Source organism: Tamandua tetradactyla, chromosome 5 (assembly GCF_023851605.1).
Source record: "Tamandua tetradactyla isolate mTamTet1 chromosome 5, mTamTet1.pri, whole genome shotgun sequence".
In the NCBI taxonomy this organism is placed as follows: domain Eukaryota; kingdom Metazoa; phylum Chordata; class Mammalia; order Pilosa; family Myrmecophagidae; genus Tamandua; species Tamandua tetradactyla.
In genome coordinates, this window is record NC_135331.1 from 187,033,766 (window position 1) to 187,053,479 (window position 19,714).

At 40.4% G+C, this 19,714-nt stretch overlaps 1 protein-coding gene across 8 annotated transcripts in view; it reads left to right on the plus strand.

Moving 5' to 3' along the window:
* NCOA7 (nuclear receptor coactivator 7) overlaps nt 1-19,714 on the plus strand; it is a 172,141-nt gene that overhangs the window by 112,497 nt on the left and 39,930 nt on the right. For 6 of the 8 annotated variants that reach the window (XM_077162816.1, XM_077162819.1, XM_077162813.1 and 3 more), the window contains 6 exons: nt 190-297; nt 4,890-5,003; nt 5,918-6,043; nt 7,737-7,921; nt 11,746-12,791; nt 13,697-13,865. In XM_077162816.1, the coding sequence (XP_077018931.1) occupies nt 190-297; nt 4,890-5,003; nt 5,918-6,043; nt 7,737-7,921; nt 11,746-12,791; nt 13,697-13,865 (1,748 nt within the window). Of the gene's footprint in view, nt 1-189; nt 298-1,544; nt 1,595-4,889; nt 5,004-5,917; nt 6,044-7,736; nt 7,922-11,745; nt 12,792-13,696; nt 13,866-19,714 lie in introns of those variants that run through there. The other 2 variants (XM_077162820.1, XM_077162814.1) reach the window with 2 other exon arrangements.

Genomic DNA, 19,714 nt, shown 5'->3' on the forward strand with positions numbered 1-19,714 from the left:
CTGGGTTCGCTTCCCAGTGCCTGCCCATGTTAAAAAAAAAAAAGCAAGTTTTAATGGTTAAAATGATTTCTAAGTTATGTATCTTTTATCCCAACTAAAAAGAAATTTCAGAAACCAACAGCAACAACAAATGGAAGTTGTTTTTGTTTTTGCTTTATGGATTGAATCTTGTTTGTTTGGTTATTCTAGGCTGGAAGCCAGGACACCCTAAACTCCATAGCACTGAAGTTTAACATCACTCCCAATAAATTAGTGGAACTGAATAAACTTTTCACACATACTATTGTTCCTGGCCAGGTAATTACTTTCTTGTTGAATATGACTAGAAATTTTGCATTGATTGTTTATTGTCATTTTAATCCCTCACTATTGATGTCAGAAACATAGTGATTATTTGCTTATGATAATTATTTATTAATGGTAATGTATATTGGTTCAATCTTTCCTCTCCTTTAGATACAAGAATTCTGAAAGCATTCCAGGACTTATGAACTCTTCAGGGATGTGTATTATACAAATGATTAACTTAGCTTCTTCTAGTTATTATTCGTTGGTGTAGTAAGTGTTTCCTAGGTCATCAAAAGAAGTTCTAAATTAATGTGATATGTTTTTTCCCTGTAGAATACAACACAGATAGTCTTCAGATATGTAATTCAAAATTGCCAGTTCCAGTTTATTCCAGTCCTGGGGTACATTTGGCTGTTGATTTGTTTTAAATTAGGTAGGATTTTTGTCTGTCTGTCACCATTCGATCCAGTGATGAAAGCTGTCAACTCGGGCACAGGCAGATTCAGCAGGACCATCAACAAAAAGCCACACACAATTTTTTCCCCAGGTTTTCAGTATTTTTGTTAAAATGAATAAAATTGACAAATTGTTTAATTTTACCACTCTAGATCAATCCAGCAAACTTGTTTTTAGTACTTTCTCTATGATAAGATGTTCTTATATTTCTACTTTAAAACTACATTCAGCCAGTAAATTAGATGACCCAGCCTTGGAAGATTTCAGCCGAGGCCAGGCTTTTAGTTCCATTCATAGTGCTGTTTGGCAGCCATGAACATGCTGGGTTCCATGTTAACTTACTAGAGCGTCTTACTGAGGCTCTACGTTATGGTGACATTGAACTCCTGCCAAGTAGATACCGTTACTTTTATTCACAGCTTCATTCAGGCAATGCAGAGTTGTTCTTTTTATTTCTTTCAGAGGCTGCACATGAAGCCAGAAGAACCCTGGGCTGGCCAAATACTAGTGCTTCTGTATTTATGTTTTTGTCAGAAAGAGAAATTACTATAGTGCCAGCTAATTGGAGAAATACACAGCATTAAGTCTTTGGAAAAATTATTAACTTCTTACCTCTGATTAAACACAGATTTTAATCTCTTTCCTTATTGGATGATTCATCTTGTAATTTGGGAGATTGTTGTATAATGTATAACTGATTCATGGAAGAGAACCTAGACTTAATTCAAGGCTGAACACTATAGTCACTGAAACTTAGTAAAATAATTTAGAGTGATTCCTTATTCTTTCCCTTTGTCTAGAAACAAAGTATTTTATTGGTACAGGATCAAGGTCCAGTAGCCAAGAGGAGGTATGAGGACATTGTGATACACCATCTGGAGGCAGCCCACAATAGAAACAGGGGCTAAAAGCTGTTTCCTTTCACCCTTGTCAGCAACCATGTGACCTGGGCAAGTCGCTTCTCTTTTTGGATCTCAGTTTTCTCATCTCTGAATTTAAAGGTTAAACTCCAGCATCTCAGAAACCTATCGTAACCTTTACTGTGCTGTCCAGCACTTATATAACAAAAGAGTTACATGCCGGTTGATTGTCCCAAGCCCATCTGTGCTCATGGTTTTGCTGGCAAGGATAGGGAGTTGAGAAGCGTGAAACTGATGGAGGGGCTTTCAGGAACTGCAGATGACCTTTTGCTTTCAAGGATTTTTAAATACTGTCTTGGGTGCTTGGAGGGGTAGATGTCCTCATATCATGTGGTAAATCAAAACCAGTTTTATCTGTTCTGGTTCCAGAAAATGTGAGGCTTGCCCTTCTAGAAACTTGGCTTGGTGATCACCTTGAGATAAGAAAGAAAACTGGTCTGGCCAGATCAATGGCCAGATGTGAGAGGTGATTTTCAGAGGAGGCTACCAGGAGCTTATTGAAATTAAAATCTTACTCTAAACTTTTTGTTGCTTCAGAAGACAAACAAAATCAATAAATTTTTTAAAAATTTAGAATTTTTGCAGGAGTTCCAAAGTTTGGCCATTAGTTCTAGTACTTATATCAAAAGTTGAGGCCATCTAAAATGAATATTTTTTTAACTTGGGAGACAGATGTTTTTACAAATAGTTTATCTTAAGCACATTAGAAAGTTATCTTAAGCACATTAGTGTTAAGCTGCCGGAATGCAGTACACCAGAAATAGAATGGCTTTTTAAAGGGAATTTAATAAGTTGCAAGTTACAATTTTAAAGTTGTGAAAATATCCAAATTAAGGCACCAATAAGAGGTTACCTTTACTCAAAGGCTGATGTTCTCTGGCACACCTCTGTCAGCTGGGACGGCACATGATGGCATCTGCTGGTCCATTGCTTTCAGCCTCCATTGCTAATGGTTTCCTCTCTAAGGATCTGTTTCCTCTCTAAGGATCTGTGGGCCTTCACTTAGCTCCTCTGGAACACAACTCACGGTTCTGACTTGCTTAGCATCTCATGGGAAGGCACATGGTGATGGCTGCTGGCTTCTGCCTGTGTCTAGGCATCTGCTCTCTCTGTCGGCTCTCCGAACATCCTGGTTTCTGTCAGCTCTGAAGCAGCTGTCAGCTCTGAAGCAGCTGGTCACCAAGTTTCTGCATTGGTGGTCTCTTCAAAATGTTTCTCCTTTTAAAGGACTCAGTAAACTAATCAAGACCCACTCTGAATGGGTGGAGTCACATCTTTGATCAAAAGGTCACACCCACAATTGGGCACGTCACATCACCGCGGATATAATCTAATCAAAAGTCGAGCCTACCAGATTGAATCAGGCTTAAAAGAAACAGCCGTGCCCACAGGTTTGGATCAGGACTAAAACAAGGCTTTTCTGGGGTACATAATACTTTCAAACCAGCACAGTTACCTTGCTAACGGATACTTTAAGATATTTTTATGTCTATGGGGTACATTAGCTAAACTTACTCAAAAATATTTCTCAGCTAAAATAATGATAGCTTAGCTTAGGGTAAAGAACATTAGGACCTCAGAACCTCCATTTCCCTATGTGTTAGAGCAAACTCGGCATTATTTTATTCTTATTTATTATTTTCTGAAGGCAGCACTGCCCATGATATAGGTTTATCTGGCTGAGCATCCCAGCTGTTAGATGTCACCTCTGCCTTTGGTGTAGTTAGCTGTTTAAACATAGGAAATATCCCTTTGATTTATCATTTAGAATGTGTTAGATGCTAGAACCGAAACCTGTATTGTAAATAGTTGTCAAGACCTCAGGAGGAAGAACATAATATTCTTGGAGGATTTTTTGAAAGAAATGCTATCTGTTGGTTCCTCTAGTCTGAATACATAGACTGAAAAGATAGCAGCATACCAAGACCATGTAAGTTTAGTCTTTTGTAAAACTGCCTTTACAGAACCAGACTTCGGCATTTTGCATTGACCCTTATTTGAAGATGTTATGAAGAACAATTCTCCAAAACTGGGTATTGCATTTACAGTCAGTGTGTCATGAGGACAGGTAATTCACTTGAGGACATACTTTTTTGAGACCTCTTGGGAGAACCCTTGCACGTCTTCTGAGAAACTGGTTTGCTTTCACCTTGTGGAGATGGAATTCTGTAAGATAACGATGTTGGTCTATTTTGCATTGGTTGTTTGGAAACTCAGAACTAGTTTTACTGCCCAGATCTTAAAGAGGGTTTAATAATTTTGGAACACACATTTTCATTAGTAATCATTTCTCTTCTCTAATTTTCCCATCTTTATCTTAATGAACCTTTTGTTGTTGCTTCAATTTTTTTCTGGATGGAAGAGACACTTATATAACAGAAGTTAAAAAAAGAAAGAGCTGCAGTGGAAGGCTGGGGGACATGAATCAAAGGATGGCAGACAGTGACAAGCACTGTTGATCACTTGTTATATGATTAGCTTTGAATTCTGTTTTATAACCTTAGAGGCCATCATTTTAAGACTATATTTTATATATGCTAAATGTAGCATGCCTCATTAACAGAGGGTTGAGTAATAGGATCATACTAACATTTGGGGAATCAGCATATCTTGAGAAAGGAAGTTACTTTGTACAGTTTGTGAAAAAATTTTTACTTTTGTTTTTAGATAACCCAGATACTGATGGAAGAGAAAGTGTTGAGATTATTGTATTGATGATACCTTGCACAGGGTATTATTTAAGGACCTTACGTATGTTAGCACTCTGGGCCTGCCTGAAGTTAGCAAGCCTGGATTTGTTCCATTTCTAACTGGCACAGGTGTTAGGTTTAGAAACATACCTTTTTCTGTTTCCTGTACCCTTAGTCCCCTTCCCTGGAAGCCTCTTCCCTCCTTCCCTGTCCAATCCTCCTTACTCTTCAAGACCTCACCGGGACCCATCTGTGTCACATGCTGTGCCCAGAGTACTCATCCACTTTGGTTTCCCCTTTCATGGGCTCCATCACTGTCTTCAGCGGGTGCCCCTTACTCTATATACCGCATACTCTCATGGGCCAACCTCTGTTGTCACAGAAGAGTCTAGAAGATCCATGGTAGCTTATGAGTTCCATGACAGCCAGTCCAGCCTCAGACATGCCCCTCCACGACCCCGTGGACAGAATCACCACTCTAAAACTGGCTGGTGATTTGCCTGATACTTACCCAGCACTTCTTTTCCATTCTCAGGTCCTTTTTGTGCCAGATGCCAACTCTCCTTCCAGTACCTTAAGGTTATCAATGTCTAGTCCTGGTGCTACTGTCTCTCCTTCGTCCTCAGATGCAGAGTATGATAAACTGCCTGTATGTATTATCCATGCACTAAAGTTCATATTTATCAAGAGTACTTTTGTGAATTGTAGTACATGTTGTTTTTCACAAGATTCATCAGAAATTTCCCCTGAAGAGGTGGGGTAAAGTAATTTGCCATCAGTCAAGAGAACCCATCCTGTCCAAGAGAAATTTGTTCACATTATTATTATTATTATTATTATTATTATTATTATTATTATTATTTACATGGGCAGTCACTGGGAATCGAACCGCGGACTCTGGCATGGCAGGCAAGAAATTGGCTGCTGCGCCACCGTTGCTCGAAATCTGTTCACATTTAAGGTCTCAAAGTCAAATATCTATGGTTTGTGTAAAAACATGAAGTTAAATTCCCAATGAGACTGATGATTTATTTGTATTCCTCTTTTTCCCTGAAGAATGCAAATCATGAGAATAACATGAAGTATCTTACTTAGTGTGTTTTCTAAAGACATTAAATGATGCAGTTTTGTGGGCTCACACATATGCATTTACGGTTTTTGTTATTGTATGTAGTGATATTTAGGTCGTGCACGTTATGTAACAAATAAAAAAGAAGTATTAAGAGAAAGCGAAAACATACGTGGTTTCCACAGTCCCTTCTGTACCCGCCAGCTCGGCGTGTCGCCCCAGCGGTGGGCGACCTGCTCTAGGACCCAGAGAGCAACCCTCCTCCTCCTGCCAGGGCCCTGCATTTAAGGTTTTTAAAAAATCTTATAATTGGGTACCTGTCACATGATGTTTGTAATATTTTTGAAGGATAAAGGGCATTTGCCTTTTTTTTTTAATGTTCAAGTTAAACAGAAAGAGATTGCTTACCAAGGCACTCTGTGGTTTGATTTATATAAGCAATTTGTTTTGGAAAAGTGCTTGAATTTTAATTTGGAAATTTTTGCTTTCTCAAGGATGCTGACTTAGCAAGAAAGGCCTTAAAACCTATTGAAAGAGTCTTATCATCTACTTCTGAAGAAGATGAGCCAGGAGTGGTAAAATTTTTAAAAATGAATTGTCGATACTTCACTGATGGAAAGGTATATGGCAGTGTATTTTTCTTTTTTTCTGGGAATCTATGGAAATTTAAACTTGGTTGCAGATTATTAGAAGGGAGTCACCAGGCAAATATATTACCCAAAGTTTCAGCTTAAGACTTGCCAAGTATCTAGTAGTTTCTTCTGTGGTACACCTGGCATATTCCTTCTTCAGGCAGGATGATCCCTGAGTGGAATGTGATTCACTTTTTCTTTCATTTCTGGGCCTGGAAATTTCTGGGGAAACAGGATACTATATGTTTAACAGCCAATTTTAGAGTCAGACTAATGTCTTTCAATTCCATCTCTACCACTCACTAGTTCTGAGGCCCTGGGCAAGGTATTAAATTTCCTAAGCTTCCATTTTCCTCATCTGTAAAATAGGCACAATAATAAACCTTAATTAACAGGACAATTAGAGGAGGTAATTAGTGGTGATTTGTAGAGAGAATTCATATGAAGAGCTTTGCACCTAACCTGGAAAATGATAAGTTCTCAATTTGTGTTTGAGAATTTGTGTTTAATTATTAAAAATTAATGTCTGCTGTGTCCTGCTACTTAGTTTTTTGGTTGTTAGTATTTTTATGAAGAACAATGTACCTTTTAGTGAGCTTCTGAAGGAGAGGTTATGTTGCTGTAAATGGAATTCCTTGGTTCATAATACAGACTTCACTTAGGTCCAAAGAGTAGGAAAATAAGTTATTCAGATCCATTCACAATGTTGCACTCAAGAAAAAGTTATGTCCGAAAAGCAGAACTTTTCACAAAGATGGTCACCAGACTCATGACTAGTACAAGAAAATAATTTACCTAAAGGGGTCGCCCGTGCCCTGCTGTCCCTGCTAAATGATACCCCTTGGTCTCAAGGTCTAGAACACAACGTGGCCACCAAACCACTGTCCTCTGCTTTTGTCTTCCCTAGTTTACCCATATTCACTTCTGGCTACAAAAATAGTAGTAATAATCTCATAATCCTATTTTTGTTGAGGCTTTGCTGGGTTGTGCTTTTTCAATATCATAGAGGGAAATATCAGGCTCTTTTGGGCAGAGTGACTCTGAGACGGCTGCGGGCTGAGCGTGGCACCCCACGCCCCAGTGGTACTCCGGGTCCTCGCGGAGTGGCTGGAGACCCCAGCGTTCGGGAACGGGAGCGCCTTTGCGCAGCGCCTCGCCCTCCGCACGGGGCACTAGGGAAGCGGGGCTACCTGTCCTTGTGCCCGGAACGTGCGGATCGCCGTAGCAAGGCCAGCGCGCCCACTGAGGGTACCGCGCATAGGCCGCGGAGCCCCGCATAGCTCCCACCACGCACGACGGTGCCCCGTGCCCACTGCGCACTGCCCCGCGCAGCCCCGACCGCGCACAGCTCCGCGCAGCACCACCGCCCGCAGGTTGCGCAGCCCCGACCGCGCACAGCCCCGCGCAGCACCACCGCCCGCAGGTTGCGCAGCCCCGCGCAGCCCCGACCGCGCACAGCCCCGCGCAGCACCACCGTCCGCAGGTTGCGCAGCCCCGCACAGCCCCGCGCAGCTCCGACCGCGCACAGCCCCGCGCTGCGTCTTTGCAGCCCCCATAGAGCGGGTACGCTTCTCGTGCGGGATACGGTAGTTCTCTGAGTAGTAGGATAGGCCCCGTGAGTGTGGGGGACTGTGGAGGGCGCCCCTGCCCGCCGTGACGCCGTCCTGTCCTTCTCCCGCAGGGCGTCGTGGGCGGCGTCATGATCGTCACCCCCAACAACATCATGTTTGACCCGCACAAGTCGGACCCCCTGGTGATTGAGAACGGGTGTGAGGAGTACGGCCTCATCTGCCCCATGGAGGAGGTGGTCTCCATTGCCCTCTACAGCGACATCTCCCACATGGAGATCAGAGATGCCTTGCCATCGTAAGAGAAGTTTCTTTGCTTATCAGAAAAAGGGATGTTGGGAAAATTAAATGCAATTTTAAGACCAGGGCGTTTGCGACAGTAAGGGATTGTGTAGAGGTGAATTTGAGGGTGGAAGATTTGTGTTCTAAATTAAAAAAAAAAGAACAATGGGAAGAAATGAAAATAATAAAGCCACTGAGGGAGAAGTTGGACATATAAGGATATCCTTCTCCTCCTCCCCACATCCCCTTCTCCTTCCTCTTCTTTTTTCACCCTTCTCCCTCTACTCCCTCCTCCGCTTTTCAGCACTGAAACTCCAGGCAGGCAGGAGGCAGGCAGGAGACAGACCAGCCATATGCTGACTACTTCTGGAGCCACACTACCTGGTTTTCCTGTCTGGCCACTGTGTGAGCTGCTCCATCTTGAGCCTCAGTTTCCTCATCTGTAAAATGGAGTTAATAGTAGCCCCCAGCTCCTAGGGTTGTTGTAAGGGCTGAATACATTGGTGTCCACAGAACTCATGGTAGCTTGTTTGATACTCAGCAGGTATAGGATGTGGTTATTGTTTGGACTTTCATAACTGAAACTGAATTCCCCTGGGAATGTTGTTATCCATGTGGATCGAGACTTTTCCTGTACCTTAGTGTGTGCTGCACTTGTGCCAGTCATGTAAGGCCATGGTCCTGCCTCTGGGGAGCCTGCAGTCCACTGGCTGTGATGGACACATGGAAATGGTGATAAAAAAGCAGGTGAAACACCCAGGAGGACGTGGGTGAGGGTTGGCCAACTGTCTGGGAGCTCATAGACGAGGAGGAGGGACGGAGTGAAAGTTTGTTTTGGAAAAGAGGACAGGCATTGTGTTATCTGAGACAAGAGAAGAAAAAAGAATAGGTTAAGGTAGAGGGAAGTTTGAAAGTGAATGTCATATCAAAGAGGCATTATTTGCCCATTGATGGCTTCTAATGGAGAAAGCCTAATGCAGATCTTCAGAGTAGGATATTATGTGTTCTGCTTAGTAATAGAAAGGGCAGGCATGGCTTTGCAGAAAACTTTCTCTTAACGTGAGGTGAGGTCTAATGATCTTGATGGGTTGGAGAGAGGAGAGTTAAAAAAATGGCTCTCATTTGTTGAGATTATTTCACACTTGTGCATTGAGTCCTGCCTTGGATGCGGGTATCTGAAGAGTATGTGCACACATGAGCAAAACATAACGTCTAAGTGGAACCAGCGTGAAAAGAACCTCTTCAGAATTCTGAAGAATTCCATGTACTTGTTTAAAAGTTTATTAATTGCTTAAACTTTAAATTATTACTTAAAGTTGTATGTAAAACATTAAATACAAATTATCTAGCTGCTGTATGCCGATTTTTAAAAATGTGTATGTGTGTGTGATCTCATCTTCACCTTCAGGTTTGCGTTTTTGTGTTGGACAGTTCCTAACTGCAGCTGCCTCAGAGAATAGGGAGCAACAATGGAAGAAATTATTGATTGGCATGAGGTGTTTGGCTGAGTCTAGAAAACATTAATTAACAAGAAAGCCAGTTAGCCCTGTTGTGTACTTTGCCCCAGCACTGTTTGGCAGCTGAAATGCAAGAAAGCAGATGGTTAAATTAATCCTTAGTGGAAAGTTTGTAGCTTGGATTAAGTCGAAGAATAAGAGGAGTGGAGTGCACAAGGTAATTTAGGAGGTTAATTAGAGCGCGACTGAATGCATTCTTTTGAGGGAGAAAGCTAAGTTAGGAAGGAAGAGGTGAGTAAGGGTCTTGGATGTTCGTAGAAGAAAGTTTGGCTTATTAATGAGATATGGGAAGAGTTGGGGTTCTTTGTTGCAGAATTTCTTGCAGCCCTTAATATGCCAAATTGAAATTTGAGACCCAGTGTGAAAATTATGCCATGTTACTTCTCTGACTCTGGGATTGATGCGTTTTTGACTTCTCCTGGGATGCTAGTGTGGGACAGAATGTTTAGCGCACTGTGCTCCAGGTACACAATAAGTTCCTGTAGGAGAGAGACATCATGGCAGCCACGTTTTATCATTTGGCAAGTAGAAGCTGACTTAGTTTCCCGGAGTTGCTAGGAGAGACACCACACGGTGGGTTGGTGTAACACCAGGAATTTATTGGCTCCTGGTTTGGAAGGCTAGAAGTCCAAAATCAAGGCATCAGCAAGACCATTCCTTCTCTCCAGAGTCTATAGACCCTAGTGCTGGTTGGCCACAGTCCTTGGGTCTCCTTCTCCTGCATCCCTGCCTCCCCACACATGGCCCTCTCCTGCTCTCCCCGTTTCCACTGACATCTGCCTGGCTCCTCTCCCTACAAGGCCACTGGCATGACAGGTCAAGGCCTGGCCTGACTCAGTGGGGCCACAGCTACACACATCTTAGAAGGCCCTGTTCACAGATGAGTCCATACCCCAACTCACCTCAGCACAGTCAAGTGGTTTTATACCCATAAGAATGTGGATTGAGATTAAGAACAAGCCCATTCTTGAGACACATAATTTAATCTACCACAAGGGCTCACTCAGTGTATGTTTATTGAAGTGAATTAAAGAGGCTTTTTAACAGTATTTGCAAGACCTTAGCAATTATGTATGGGCTTTTATTTTCTATTAGAAAAAGCATGCACGTTCTATGCAAGTGATTTATAAAATAACTTTTGGAGACAGTTTTCTTGTAACTTGAAAACTGCCTGGCACTTTATGGCTTTACTGGCATAATCATTTATTCCAAAGCCAGTATAATAGGTAAAATATAGCCTGAATATGAGCTTGTCTTTTAGAAAATAAAACCATTTCTAAAACCTGAAAATGTTATTTTTAAAAAAGGTTATATGTCTCTGTGTTTTAACCCAGTATTGGCAGTAAGTGGAAATAATAGGGTTTGCTTGAGATATTTCTAGTCACAGTTAAAAATATATGTTTTTAACCATTTATTTAAAAACTCAGAGAACATACATAATTAATATTTTTTGTGTAACTCAAATTTGGGAAGTAAAATAATTGCTTTTAAAAAAATTTAATTACATCCCAGGACAATGTTTCAGCTGATAAATCAGTTGCCCTATTGCCATAAAGTAAAATGATATAGTTATAGCATTAAAGAGATGTTTAGTTAAGAAACTTAAATTAAATATTATTTTAAAAGGGCCTATTTGTTATGATTTACTATGCTATAAAGTTTTAAAACTACAGAATGGATAGAACTCTATACTGTAACAGAAGTGGCTGTTGCTTCCTTTTGCATCTCCTTTGGAGGATGGGATGGTGTCTCTTACTGGAAAAAGCAGGTTTTCCTAAGCCAGGAAATGCAAAATCAGGATTCAGTGTTAGTCTCTTCATAGAGCAGTTAAATGAGTAGCTGCAAAGTAAATGAGCCATTCAGAATTAACACTGCTGGTTTGTAGATGAATATGAGAAGGAAAAGCTTTGAATAATTAGGGAATTTCAGACATTCATGCTAAAATACTTCCTCTCCTTTGTCTTTTCCTTCATGAAAATCAGAAACATTGTTCTTTCATCTGTAGAAATCTGACGGGTGACATATCTCCATACTCACACACGATTTTAAAAACCATGCATTCATTTGTAGCAGGGCATCGAATGCTCATGGCTCTCATTTGCCACTTCCTTTAGTTGACTTGTGTTTCATTTTGGAGTCAGTTTCTTGATTTCATTTCGTTATTCTGAAGTCATTTAAGCCTTAATTTAAGTTGTGGTGTATTTATGTTTTGGTTTGTTTTGTTTTTGTACTTCGTTTTTTTATTTTCGTTTTGGCCTTTCCTCCACCTTGTTTTTGGTTTTGCTTTAACATTCCGTGTGCACCCACCGTTTTTCCCCAACAGTGACCCACCTCAGGATCTTTGTCCTCTGTACAGGCCTGGAGAATGGGAAGATCTGGCTTCTGAAAAGGACATCAACCCATTCAGTAAGTTCAAATCCCTCAACAAAGAAAAACGACAACAGAATGGAGAGAGAACCATCACTTCAGTTTCCATAGCAACAGCAGCTTTGGAGAAGTCAATAGAAGGCACCCCTGCAAAGCGTGCAGGCAGCTCTGTGTCTGGAAGGTTCAAGAAACTGGAGTCCACTAGGGAGGCAACCAGCACTTCTGCCACAGTGACGGAGCTCAGCAAGGAATCTTCTGACACCCACGTTGCACTGGAATCTACAGCCAAAGGAAATTCCCTTTTAGGGGAAGATGACGATTTTGTTGACTTGGAAGAACTTTCTTCTGAAACTGTTAGTGGAATGGACAAAAGGGACACCTCAAAGGAGTGCCGGGCTCTTGACTCCGAGGAGCTAAAGAAGGCTAAGTCACAAACAGTCAGTTCTGCTACAGAAAAGCAGGTGCAGTCAGCCCTGAACTTTTCAAGAACAGAGAGTGATGGTGAACTGAAGGGAACACTTGATTTAGAAGCCTGTGAGAAGCAAGATTTAATGCCGGAAGTGGACAAGCAATCTGGCTCTCCAGCAAACCAGGTGGACAACACACTGACCATCCATGAAGATCTAGATAAAGTTAAACTCATCGAATACTACCTTAATAAGAACAAAGAAGGGCCAGACTTATCAGAAAAATCGCAGAAGACAGAATTAAGTGATGACAAAAGAATTGAACCTGTGGGCATAGACATCACCCTTAGTAGTTCTCTTCCCCAAGCAGGTGATCCCCTGACTGAGGGCAATAAAGCACCAGACGAAACCTGGGTGAAAGAGAAAGAGCCTCTTCCACTGCCACTAGGCTCTTCCACAGAAGAAAATAGGGTTAAAGAGTCTCTGGACTCTTCTTTGGAATCTTCCCTGGACAACAGCTGCCAGGGTGCACAGATGGATAATAAATCTGAAATTCAGTTATGGCTATTAAAGAGAATTCAGGTACCAATTGAAGGTAAGTCATTATTCTTTACTGTCTTTTTAGTCTGTTGTATAACTGCCTTTCTAAAACGTGCATGTACAATAGCAGTAAAATTGAGAACAGTGAGCGTTTTCTCAGTAGAAGAGTCTGCTTGCTGATAACATGAATAATTGGGGAAAAGTTGGTAGTATATGGTACCTATTTTGGAACTTGACCCATGACATGGATTTCTATTTCAAAGGTACAGAGGTAGTTTGCCTTTTTATTTTTTTTATTTTTATTTTTTTTTTTTTTAAAGGAAAGACAGAGAGAAGGAAGGAAGGATAGAAGGAAGGAAGAGAGGAAGAAAGGGAAACATCTTTTAAACATTTTCTTGTTTTATTGTATTTTTGTTTCTCCGTTTTCGTTACATGGGCTGGGGCCGGGAATCGAACCGAGGTCCTCCGGCATAGCAGGCAAGCACTTTGCCCGCTGAGCCACCGCGGCCCTCCCCTTGCCTTTTTATTTTAATCCTTCAAGTGACTTTCCTTTTTTACCTTGAATTCCCAAATCTAAAGAAGTTTTAAATGTTTTTGAAGATATTTCAGTTCTGAACGGAATTGTATTGTGGTATGATTGGGTCTTCGGTACCATTCATTAATATGTATTCTTGTGTATTGTCACAGTTCTCTACCTCTTTGTATTGTGTTGATCTTTTTTAACATATTTCCAGTCTGTAGGCTCTCCCATGATGGAGAGCCAACCCGAACCGTCCAAACTCACTACTTTTGTGCTAAAGAAGGTCTCTAAGAATGTAATCATTTCTGGTGTGATGTTAATGTATGATGCTCCTACCATATGCTTTGATTTATCTTTGCTGAGAGAGGACTGGATACTATTCTTTGTAAGTGAGAAAGTTTCTCCGTCCATATTAAGGAAACTTTCCTCATGTGATTCAGATATACTTCCTTCCAAAGAAGAGAAGAGCAAGAGTCCCCCCATGTTTCTGTGCATCAAAGTGGGAAAACCAATGAGGAAATCTTTTGCCACGCACACAGCTGCCTTTGCCCAGCAATACAGCAAGCGAAGAAAGCAGCCGGAGTACTGGTTTGCGGTTCCTCGGGAGAGGTGAGTTCGGGGTAAATAAATCTGTCTTCAAACAGATACTGATTGCATCTTGATTTTTTTTAATCCTTGAATAAGAATTCTCTTATGTGTACATATTAGAGTTTCTAGAAGGCTATTATTTGAGTGACTTTCTGAAATGGATGGTTTAGTCTAACAAGTGTGAGCTTATCATAGGTACTGTGTGCCGAACTGCTTTCATAACTTCCTATTCAGCTGATTCTAAAATGGCAGAAGATTTAGATATTCAAATGCCAGTGATTAGAAGTGTTCTTCCATTGAGAATAAAAAACGCTGTGAAGCAGATCTAACCCCCTTTAAGTGCTGTAGAGAGGCGTGACTGTAATTTTTTAAAGTGCTTAGAATTCTGGAGAACTGAAAATGACTTTGGCCTCATGGAGGGAGCATCTGTGACTCAGCAGAGTGAGAAATGGGGCACGGATCACCTAGTGGGCTTTGTATTTTTATATCACCAAAGAAGGATTTTATTGTCTTTCTGACTGTCTAGGATAGCAGGAGTGGTGGCATAGAAACTCTTCAACAGGACATCACTGAAGACTTCAATTTAATTAAGAAAATTAGAAAATACTGCTTTTGGGAAAAAATATTTTCCTTCTGGATATGTGACAGGAAAACTTGTTTTTACAAAGGCCTTGCAATTAGTTTTCAAAATTGTTAAGCATGTACATCTTCCCTTTAGCTAGTCATTGAACATCCTCATCTGGGTGAGACCTTTATTTAGGCTAACATACCTGCCAAGAACAAATGGACTCAGTGAGCTTCCTCCAGCATAGTTCTTCAAAGCAAAATAAAATACTAGCAAGGGCACACCTTCTCTCTGTTTACTACTTAAAATGACAATTCTCATCAAGGGAGGTCTCATTTTAATATGAAAATAATTAACAGGAGTTTAATTCATGAATTTGGTAGTAGTCTTTCCCTGTGCAAATTTAAACATAAACCCAAGTTAGCATGGACATTGCATAATTTCTCTTGCATTCGTGTGATGGGCTCCTCTCCCTGTGCCTGCAGCCCACACAGTGTCACAGTGAAGCTTTAAACCTGGGATTCTGGGCTGTGTGCACCTGTGCACGTGTCTTATAAAATAATATTTTGACAAAAGCAATGTAAATTTCTGAAACAGAATGGGAGTCGTAGAGACAGAATTTCACAGCTGGGCAATACTGTAGAGATTTAAGCCGGTCCCCTGATTCATTGATGAGGAAAACTAAGCATTGAAACCATCAGCCGTGTTGAGTCCCATGTGGATATGTAGGGTCTGTTTTGGTTTTCTGGCTGCCCAAGCAAATGCCTTGCAATGGTTTGGCTTAAACAATGGGAATTTATCAGTTCGTGTTTTTGAGGCTAAGAAAAGTCTAAACCAAGGCCATGCTTTTCCCCTGAAGACTGTGGGGCTCTGGGGCTGGCTGCTGGTCCTCCTTGGCCCTTAGCTTTTCAGTGACGTGGCGATGTACATGATGGCGTCCCAGCCTCTCCCTTCTTTTCCAGATTCCCTTGATTTCGGCTTCTGACAGCTCCCTCTGTGGCCTTCATTCCTCTTGTAGAAAGGAGTCCCGTAGTAGGGTTAAGACGCATCCTGATTGAGTTGGGTCCCATCTTAACTGAAGTAACTTCTTCACTAGCTCTTACTCACAAGGGGGCCACACCCATAGGGATGGAAAAGGTTTGGGGACATGTTTTTTCTGGAATACGTAGATCCTAGGTTGGGTGGGTAACCCGGAAAAATTACCAATCATATATGTTACTCTTTTGGGGGGAAAATGTAGTATTTACAATATAATGACATAGGGTTTTTTTTTCTTTTCAATTTTATTGTCTTTAATGGGACTGTACGCACTAAGAACTCTTGTAATTCCAGCAATCCCACGCATGTTGTTCATTTACTGTCATTCTTTAACCCAGAAATCTGTAGTGCTGAAATAGTGCTTATCTTTGACCTCTTATGCAAGTGGTTTTTGAGCTTTGAGAAAGAAGGTCACTTGTTGAATTCCATTATACAGTATTTTTTAATGACCATGACTACTTGGCCAGTAAATAATCTAACATACTTAGTTTTCTTTCTTGAACTAATGATTAATTAACCAAAGATTTTCTTGGAGGCATTGTGTGTCACAGTTTTAATGATGATAGCTTTTTAAAATGTAGATGTTAGGAAATTTTGTTCTAATTGCTCCTTTATGTATTTCTATCCGGTCTGTGCTAGAGAAACTCACATTTTAGTTTAAGGTGGGAAAAGGTGTAGTAGTCCTATAAGCTGTTAATTCTCTCTAAGGTGTCCAAGTGCATGGTAAGTAATAAGAGGTCATTTTTGTTTTCTATTTATAAAATTCTTCAGCGCTTCAGACTCATTGGAAGTCCTTAAGGCTCAGAAATAGCATACAGTGGTTTTCTCCCACTGATGATTTCTGGATTCTCTTGTTACATCAAACTGAATTTTTTTTCTTGTCTTTCTATTTAGTGGTTAGAGGCAAGTCTTCATGCACCCATTGGAATTTCAGGAGCAGGGGAAATCACCCTAGCATGTCACCCTCCCCAGGTTACACTGTCCTGTCGTAGAATTTACAGATTTCGGAGAGCCTTTGGTGCATCCAATGCACTGAAATTCCTTGTCAAGGCAGAATAATACCTTGACATTAACAGAACTTCACCAATACTTGGTTCTCTAGTTCTCTCTATTGCCTTTAATACTTTTTTTTTCTTTTTTTTTTTTGATGTTTACCTCCTTCTCATTTGTTGTTGTTACCAAGATATTAACTCTGAAAATTTTCCTTCTTTGCTTACAATGTGCTCTTTAAGCTTTTTACTCCATTCGTTGAATGGAGCGTCTACTCAATAAGAAAATGGGGAGGATGTGGTTAGGGGAAAAAATGGGTTGATATTCCACATACTGTTAGTTATTTATCTTCTTTCTTGCTGTTTTTTTTCCCCTTCAGAAAGCCTTGCTATTACATTTTAGATACTGGAAATTAGAGATATGAAGTCATTAGAACTGCCTCAATGCGCAGTGGTTTTATTTAACTCGGTAATTGTCAGCAGCACCAGGACCACCCTGAATCCAGGAAATCCAGCCGTTCCTTCCCGAACACCCCAACTCTGCTAAGTGAAATGTGCTTGGGTTCGCCCAGTGTCGAGTGCAGTCAGCCCTGAGCCCTTCCCGTGCCCGCTGCGGCCGGAGGGAGCATTTACTTCCCTTGCGTCAGCTGAGGACTTGCTTGGGAGAGTTGCATAGTGTCCAGAACTTGTTTTATATACGGGGAGACTGTGGCTTTTCCTGTTCTCCCCTTGCTTCTAATTTGAACACAAGAGCAGTGGATAACTCCACCTTACCCCGATTGTCCCGTCCAGGGTTTTCAGCCTTGGCACTGCTGTCATTTTGGACCAGGCCACTCTGTGGGGGACTGTTCTGAGCACTGTGGGTGCCACCTGTCTCTTGGAGTACAGGGTCACTCCATGCTGTGAACCCCTGTCCTGGTATCGGACATGGCCTGCACACCTTTCTAAAAGTGCCCGTGAGCCACAGGAAGTAATTTGGGGATTTTACTAATTAAAACTTTATTTTACGTGATTGTACTTACAATATATACTCATCTACATGCTTTGTTAACTTTACTAAGCCCTCATTTCTTAAAGAATTTGCGAAGAATTTCATTTTTTAAAAGTTCTGTCTTACTGCTCAATAGTCTTACATGTATAAACACAGGCTGTATTAGGAGTGTAGCATGAATCTGGAAGATGACCCTACATTGATAAAGAATTCTACGAAAAATGTGATTGTTGGTTAAGACAGGCATTGATTTTCACACCTTCGTTTTACACAGGCCTGTGATTGAAGGTCTGTGAGATGTAAGCAGAGAGCACAGCCCAGGGCCTGTGCTGGAGCCTTGGGCTGCCTGCTTTGTCCGGTGGGGAACGAGCCCGAGGATTGGGCAGACTCTGTGAAAGTCACAGTCCCCTTGGAATCGCAGGTCCTAACATGAGTTACTAAATCCCCTTGAAACATCATTCCTTAATTTGAAAAATGGGTCATTGTGAGAGGTAAGTAATCAGATCATTATTTGAGCAAACAGTTATTGAGTATATAGTTCCTGGCAGGTGGGCACTATGTAAATAAGACTGTTTCACACCCTGAGGCATTTATGAAAAGCTGTTGAAAACAGTGCTCAGCACTTCCTCTATGCTTAATATATGGTTATATTCTATAGCCATGGCTAGTGCTCTGTTTTTTAAAGCTACAATCTGTCTTTTTCTTTGTCAATACTCAGATTATTTGATTTATTGAATGAATTAGTAGTTCCTATTCAAATTAAAACTTTTCTCTTTTCCAATTATTTATGACTTCTTAATCTCTGAAATGTTTTATATCAGTTCATTTATATTATTCAGCTTTTAAAATAAATAAGATGGAAATGGAATTAAATAACAGAAATTTTGTAGGATTTACCAAGTCATTCATAAATATTTAATCCAAGCTGAATTAATTGGTTAGTGTAATTTGTGTAATAAGTAAACTAACAGGAGGGAGGAGAAGGGGGAGAGAGTAGAGGAGGCAACACCTGTGGGTGCTTTTAAGAAATTATTTTTTTAACTTCAACTTTTAGCAATACTTGAACATACAGATAATCAAAATTGGGAGCCAGTTGTACAACCACCATAACTTTTAAAAATTTTATTCCCGATATTCTGTCTAAATATTTAGCATTTGTACTTAACAAAGAAGAATTACCTGTTTCTATTTTGTAATCGTCTTTTTCCACTTAATATGTTGTTTACATTTTTCACATCAAATTTTCACTGTTATAAATACAAACAATATAGTTTGTATTCACGATCTATTTCCTGATTAATTACACTTTGAATATTAGGTTGTTTTGAATATTTTACCATTATAAGCAGTGCCATGGTAAACATCTTTGTAAAATCCTTTGAGAAGTCTCACCAAGTCAGAGGCTATGCTTAAGACTCTTCATACATGTTATTCATGAAAAGGGTGTGGCAATTTATATACCCACTAGTAGTATAGAAAGCTGTCCTTTTCCCCACTTGCTAGGAAATCTAAATATTATAATTCTTTATCCTTGTCAATATTGTAATGAAAAGTAGAAGTCAGATGTAACTTGGAAAAAAGTCTCTTTTAATATTGAGTGAACTCTTCTGTATAATATTTGTTTGCTATCAGGTAAGGTAAATAGTGACCCTGAGGATTTTAATTCTCTGGTACTCCTTTAACAATTAAAATTTATTTATACTTTGATATACAAAGATATCTTTATTTAAGTGTTAACTCTACAATGCCATGTTTTTCTAATCAGCTTCTAATTAGGATCAGCAAGTCCTTTCGTTTATATAAGATAGGCAATTATGATTTGTGCCTGCACAAATATTTAGAAAACTCATCAAATATAAATTCTTATGGTGAATGCAAATTGGGATTTTTGTCCTTGTTAATGTGTATAGTAGCAGCAGCCATACATACAAAGACAATGTGTTTTAGTTTGCTAAGGTTGCTGGAATGTAACATACCAGAAATGGATCAGCTTTTATAAAAAGGATTTAAGTTATAAGTTTACAATTCTAAAGCCATAAAAATGTCCAAACTCTGGATGCCAAATAAGGCATCCAGAGAAAGATACTTTGACTGAAGAAACGCCAGTGTCTGACATAAGGAGACACATGGCTGGCATCTGCTTTGCCTTGTTCCCAATTCCTTTGCTTCCAGCTTCTGATTCCAGTGGCTTCCTCTCTAAGCATCTGTGGACCCTCACTTAGCTGCTCCAGAGCACAACTCTGGATTTCATCTCTTAGTTTAGCATCTCCCAGGGCTGGAGATTTTT